The 6,990-nt window shown below is 41.2% G+C and overlaps 1 protein-coding gene across 1 annotated transcript; it reads left to right on the forward strand.

Annotated features, from left to right (window-relative positions):
* Nucleotides 1-461: 461 nt before the first annotated feature.
* On the forward strand, nt 462-3,587 carry LOC147614759 (hydroxycinnamoyltransferase-like). The gene is made up of 2 exons (XM_086780096.1): nt 462-1,547; nt 2,312-3,587. The coding sequence occupies exons 1-2, from the start codon at nt 1,134-1,136 to the stop codon at nt 3,422-3,424; spliced, it is 1,527 nt and encodes a 508-aa protein (XP_086636222.1). The 5' UTR covers nt 462-1,133; the 3' UTR covers nt 3,425-3,587.
* Nucleotides 3,588-6,990: the final 3,403 nt, after the last annotated feature.

The raw sequence follows: 6,990 nt of genomic DNA on the forward strand, positions 1-6,990 counted from the left end.
TGTGATCAAAGAATGCAAAGTGCGGGGGAGAGAGAGAGAGGGGGAGGGCCGAAGAGAGAGAGAGAGAGAGAGAGAGAGAGAGAGAGAGAGAGAGAGAGGTGTCAACCCCATCAGAGACGGGTGAGAGCTGACTTTTAGAGGACAATACATGGGGGGGTGTGTGGGGGGGGCTGAAGTCTCTTTTGACACGTGTCATCAAAGAATGCAAAGTGCAGGGGAGAGAGAGAGGGGGGAGGGCCGAAAAGAGAGAGAGAGAGAGAGAGAGAGAGGTGTCAACCCCGTGACAGACGGGTGAGAGCCGACTCAGAGCATGGGTGTGTGTGGGGTGAGAGAGGACAATGCATGGGTGTGAAAATGACAACAAGGTAGTGTGAAAGGTTCACGGGTGGATGAAGGTAGAGGCCGGACACGACAGCAAACACCGTTTTGGTAGGTAGGGGCAACAAAGGGCCACCTGCCAAGGGCATGCTCGCAGCATTCACTCGCTCAAAATGCGAGTAGTTGGAAAACAACAACGGCTTTTGTGCAGGTAACATCGTCTGTGCAGAGGATTGCGATGTTCTTTGGTGGGTGGATCACCGGCGCGCGCAGTAACCCACTTGTCGTTGGCCACCTTTTCTTGTCCACCATCGCTACGTGAGCTTTCTCTGCTTCTTCTTCTTCTTCTTTTTCCCCCCTTTTCTGCCTTAATCTCAGCTTTAATCCTGTTTCTTTCTGCACTTAAACTACTATACTTGATTTAATTGCATGGCAGTTTCCCATTATATAGGCCATAGCTTTCCTTTCTCTGGGCGCATGCATTTGCTTGCAGAGACCCTTCTTGGTCCCTACTAGTAGCCCACACTTGCTTTTTTGCTTCTTCTGTTTTTTGCTCTTTTGACTGCAACCCACTTATTAGACTGCAATTGTATGCAGACCCATTTTCTCCATTGCCCAAAAAACCCATCATTCTCCATAGCCCACAAAACCCACCTCTCTCCATAGCCCACAAAACCCACCTCCTCCGTACTCCCATGAAGCTTTTTTAGCTCTTTTATCTAGGGTTTTTTTTTCTTTTTGCTTCTTGGAGACGCTCCTCTTCTTTGTTTTTTGCTCTCTGCTTTCTGCTTTTTGCTCTCTGATCAACTTTTGCTATGAAGATCACCATAAAAAACACCACCCTAGTTAAACCTGCATCTCAGACACCACATTGCATCATATGGAACTCCAACATTGACCTTGTGATACCAAGGATACACACACCCAGTGTGTATTTCTACAAGCCCAATGGAGGTTCAAATGACTTTTTCTCATGTGTGCATCTAAGGGAGTCATTGAGCAGAGCTCTGGTGCCCTTTTATCCCATGGCAGGCAGGCTCAAGGAGGCTGAGAAAGGAAGGATTGACATTGATTGCAACGGTGAAGGGGTCCTCTTTGTGGAAGCAAGTGCAGATGGGTGCATCAGTGAGTATGGTGACCTCTTTGCCCCCTCCATGAAGATGAGGCAGCTTATCCCTCAGATTGATTACTCACAAGATATAAGCACCTACCCCCTTCTCATCCTCCAGGTATGCATTCCCAATTGCATTTGTTGTATGATCTATGGCGAGTGTTGTATGATGTATGGATGTCCATGTTCTGTAGCATTCCTGACATCTATGGCTGGTGTTGTATGATGTATGGATTTCCATGTTCTATAGCATTCCTCACATGTGTGGCAGGTGTTGTATGATGTATGGATTTCCATGTTCTATGGCACTCCCCTCATGAGAGCATTTTTTATTACATGTGTTGATATGCCAATGATTGTCTTATTGCCATTTCAACACATTCTCAAACGAGGGCATTTGTCTATGGCATTTGTTGGTGCACTTATGGCTCTTCCATTGCTTTTTAAAAAAAAATTTACTTGAGGGCATTCTCAATGACATTTGATGTCAACGTATGCTTTTTCGATGACATCTATTGAGCGAGGGTTCTCTCCATGGCTTTTGTTGGTAAATCTATTCATTTCGAAATGAAATAAGGACGTTTCGGATGATATTTTAATAGACTCTCTGGTTTTTGTATTGCATTTGAGTGTCATTTGTAGACTTTAGAAAAAATGTATGGTAAGTCCATGTGAAGGCTTCAAACGACGCATTGTTTTGCATGTATGTTTTTGCACACAAGGGCATGATGTTGCATTATGGTTTTCCCCAACCCGGGCAATTCGTCTAAAACGTGAGGGTTTTAATTGCGTGGGAGGCTGATCTCATGGCTTTATTATAAGTTAAAAGCAAGTCGGTAGGCTTCGTGTGAAATTGATATGTTTTAATGTTTGGATATTCAGGTAACCTTCTTCAAATGTGGGGGGGTGTCTGTAGGTGTGGGTGTGCAACACCATGTGGCAGACGGTATTGCGGCGCTTCACTTTTTGAACTTCTGGGCAGATTTGGCAAGAGGGATTGATGTGGAGGCAAAGCCCTTTTTTGATAGAACCCTTTTGAGGGCAAGAGACCCACCAAACCCCAAGTTTGAGCATGTGGAGTATCAGCCCCCTCCGCCATTGATAAAGGTTAAGGACCCAAAACCGAATGGAGACGCTATCCAGAAAGAGAAACGCGAGTCCAAGAAACTCAAAAAAGAGGAAGATACAGAAGAGCACCAAAGGGCACTAGACGCTATCCAGAAAGAGAAACCCGAGTCCAAGAAGCTCAAAAAAGAGGAAGACACAGAAGAGCACCTAAGGGCACTAGAGGAGGTTGCAAAGATAAAAGAAGAGAAAAAGGAAAAGGTGGATCCCCAGGACAACGAGGTCTCCGTTGCCTCTGATCTTTTTGTTTTTAGTAAGGAGCAGCTCCTTTCCCTGAAGAGAAAAGTTGCTTCTCACACATCCCCAGAGGACCGCCCATTCACCAGCTATGAGGTCCTTGCGGCACATGTGTGGCGGTGCTCGTGCCTAGCGCGTGATTTGCAGGACTCCCAATTCACCAAGCTCTACATAGCTACAGATGGTCGAAGCCGCCTTCAACCTCCCCTCCCATCTGGCTACTTTGGCAATGTTATCTTCACAGCCACGCCCATGGAGTGTGTTGGCCACTTTGTGGATGCGCCATTGGCAGATGCTGCCCGAAACATCCGCATGACACTCCATAAGATGGACGATGAGTATTTGAGATCTGCCATTGACTACCTAGAGTTACAGCCTAACATAACAAGCTTGGCTCGAGGTGCCCACACATTTAGGTCCCCTAACCTAGGGATTACCAGCTGGGTTAGGCTACCGATATACGCCACGGACTTTGGATGGGGTCCACCACTGTCAATGGGTCCTGCAGGGGTGCCATTTGAGGGCCTTGCCTACTTGTTACCCGGGCCGCCGGGTGACACTAGCTTGCGCCTGAGCATCGCGCTCTCCCCAAACCACATGCAACATTTTCGAGAACTTATCTATCAATTCTGAACCAAACCAAGGCCGCATGTCTGGCAGGTACTACTAATTTCAGATTTATTGGCCCCATATATTCTCACACCAAATGATATCTTGCCTATTTTCACTTTGATTGAATACATGTTGAACCATTAGATATCCCTGGCTTCAAAGGCGATCTTGTTAACTTGTGTATCTTCACCATCTATATTAGTGTGCCATTGTGTGTGTTTCTTTTTATTGTAAAAGTCGACGCCACTAACTTACTGTGTTACCACGCTCGTCTTTCGATGCCCTCCATTGTCTTTCTACTCTTAAATGGCTCTCAAATGCTTTTGAATGTTGCTCTCTTTTTTTTTGATACAATTTTTGCGTGTCTTTATTAATTCTTCTTTTGTGTTTTTATAATTTTGTTGTATATTTTGAAACTAGGCATGTCCTAGAAAAGTCTAGGATTTTAAGTGTACCAACCCTTAATAGGGCCTTCCTTTGAAAAGTGAAGCAGTTTATGATCATTGAAATTCTCAAGGAAAGAACCTCTTTACAGAAATAACTTTTGTTAATCAAGAGATTATTAATTTGAGTTCAAAGTTTTCAAGGTGGATTAAGTAGGGTTCTTAATTATTACCTTAGAAGTTGTAGTATCGGGTGCCGATGAGGTGATAGCCCAAGCGGTGAAGGTGTTTGCCTAGGTAATGGGTTCATAACCCCCCAAGGTGCTTCCTAGGCGCCAACATCACCTATGGCGGATAAAAAGTGCGGGCGGTGAAAAACGGTAATGATGGGAGGATCTTGGGCTTGAGTAGTAGAGTCAGAAAAAGAATGATGTAGATAGCCCAAGGGTGAAGGTGTTTGCTTAGGTAATGGGTTCATAACCCCCCAAGGTGCTTCCTCTGGGCCAGCATCGCCTATGGCTTATGGACGGGCGAGCGCCTACAAGCGGTGAAAAATGGTAACTATGGGAGGATCTTGGGCCTAAGTAGAGTTTAAAAAAATGATGTAATATATTGGGTGTGAAATACACTCTTGTAGAAGTTGAGAATCAAGTACAACCTCATTTGCTTTTGTTGGCTCAATAATTTTTATAAAATTTTGAGGTACAACCTCAAAATTTTATATTTGCTTCTGTTGGCTCAAGAATTTTTATATTAATTTTCTCAATAATTCATAGCATGTCTAAAGCAATTGGCTTGTTATGAATATAATACTCTCCATTTTCCCTATTTATTTTTAGGAAACCTATATATTGGAAATGCCCTCAAGAAAACCTAATTTTAGATTCCATTTTTCCTATATTTAGGAAACTTATATTTTGGAAATTAGCTCTAAAGAAACTATAATTTAGATTGTTAATGTGGCCAACATGTGTGTCAAAAATACTTAAGGAAAATTTTGCCTTAAGAAAAAGAAAAATAAAAAACATATATATTGAAAAACCTCGGATTAAATTTCTGGAGTTTTTTTCCTGCTTTTTCTTAACTAAATTCGCTTCTCTCTCTTGTTTGTACTAATTTCCCAAATTCCAACTCAAATAATCACACTTATCCAGTTAATCTGCTACCTAATTACCAATTTCCAAATTCGAACCCAAATAATCACACTTACCCCGTTAATCTGCCACCCCGTTCACATCTAATTACCAATTAATCCTCCTCTCTCTGCTGCTTGATGGGCGAAGCTGGTCTGGCTTTCCTCTTATTGATTAGACTGTATCGTCCCATAAGATGCACTAATTTTTATGTGTGTTTTTCCTGTTGATCAATAGGTTTTATAGGGTATTTTTCTTGCAATTTGAGGTGAGGATTAATGGATTCTCAGCTTGTCTTTGGGGCAATTTAATGCGAGGATTAATGGGCAATCGGCGAGGATTAATGGGCAATTCATTAATGTGAGGCGAATTAATGGGCAATCCATTAATTTGAGGCGAGGATTAATGGGCGTTAATTTGAAATGGGCAATCCATTAATTTGAGGCGAGGATTAATGGGCATTAATTTGAGGTGAGGATTAATGGGCAATCCATTAATTTGAGGCGATGATTAATGGGCAATCCATTAATTTGATGCAAGGATAAATCTCAATTTGAAGTGAGGATCAAGGTTCTTTTTCCCTCTATTTTTTCTTTTTTTTTTTTGAATCTGACCTGCGGATCTACCTCCTTTTTGAATATTTGCATTTTCATCCAAATTAGCCTTTTTGAAAATTTTGAACAAAAATTCTTCTATACAAAAGAAATTCAATATTCAAGGACTTATTCAAGAAATTAGCCTTTTTAAATCTTTTGAACAAAAATTCTTCTATACAAAAGAAATTCAATATTCAAGGACTTATTCAAGAAATACTTCAATGATAGAATATTCAAGGAATACCCATTAGATTGAGAGGCTAGACAAGAATTTTAGCCAAAGAGGATAAACTTAGTGAACCACCACCAGTGCCAATTATGACAAATGCGCCATTTTAAGTGGACATAACAATATCTCTTGGCGATCAATGTCTCTAGAACTATACTCATATTCACTCATCAGTGGTGGGCTAGAACCTACAATAATAGTATAGGGTTTCTTGTCGAAGGTGGACCTGCTGATCATGGAGCTACTATCAACTTTCACATAAGAGAATAAGGTGAATCTGTTGATCATGGAGCTACTAGGTCATCACCTTTCACATAAGAAAATAAGGTGTCTAATCCATCGAACTCTTACTTTGACTCTCCAACAATAACATTGAGCATTCCTCGTAATAATTTAGTTGTTTTGAGAGGTTTGGTCTACTTGTATCCTCACTTCAAGCTTCTTTTTCTCAACAGGCTCAAATTATTGGCATTCAAGGGTTTTGTTATAAGTTGCAGTTCTCACAAACATTTAGGGTCATAGAAAGGTTCATATGGACAAACTTGCTCTAGCACATGTTTGAACGACGCTTGACATTGCCTGATCAACTCTTGAGCATCTGCAAGATTTTCCAACACAGGGCTAAGATACTTTCTCAAGCCTTTGGGGACTTGACATTGATCAATTGGTTTCGTCCCTTTCTTAGTATCGTCTCATTGGTAGTATCACATTTGAAAGAACAATTGGTTTCTTACTACCATCTCATTGTTGGTAGTATCACTTTTGAAAGAACAAGATAAAGGAGTATCATCCTTAGATGCAATTAGAATGGTAGCGTTTGCTAATACATTCCACCGTGCATCTTTGTGTATTTTTGTAATAAACATTATACAAAATTACAACTTGTGTATTTTTAGAGTAAACATAATACAAAATTATAACTTGTGTATTTTTAGGGAAAACATAATACAAAATTATAACTCGTGTTCATAGGGGTCATTAGGTGCCTCAATTACATGTATTCTTCCACATGAACTAACTAAATAGGAACTTGTGTATTTTTAGAGTAAGCATAATACAAAATTATAAATTGTGTTCATAAGGGTCATTAGGTGGCTCGGCGACATGTATTCTTCGACATGAACTTACTAAATAGGAACTTGGAGTAGGTGGTTGTGGTGGCAAGACAAGAGGTGGTACATGCATCTCTAGGGCCGTTAAGTTGGCCCTAGGTGTTAAGTTTTAGCCTTCTTGTGTGCAAGTACAC

The sequence above is a fragment of the Cibotium barometz genome, chromosome 41, assembly GCF_041138505.1.
Source record: "Cibotium barometz isolate CiBa-2024 chromosome 41, ASM4113850v1, whole genome shotgun sequence".
NCBI classification, from domain to species: Eukaryota; Viridiplantae; Streptophyta; class Polypodiopsida; order Cyatheales; family Cibotiaceae; genus Cibotium; species Cibotium barometz.

Bases quoted from the DNA above. Each gene is read 5' to 3' on its own strand.
- LOC147614759 (XM_086780096.1), top strand. From the start codon at position 1,134: ATGAAGATCACCATAAAAAACACCACCCTAGTTAAACCTGCATCTCAG. The intron at 1,548-2,311 runs GTATGCATTCCC...TTGGATATTCAG, and splicing joins ACCCCCTTCTCATCCTCCAG to GTAACCTTCTTCAAATGTGG.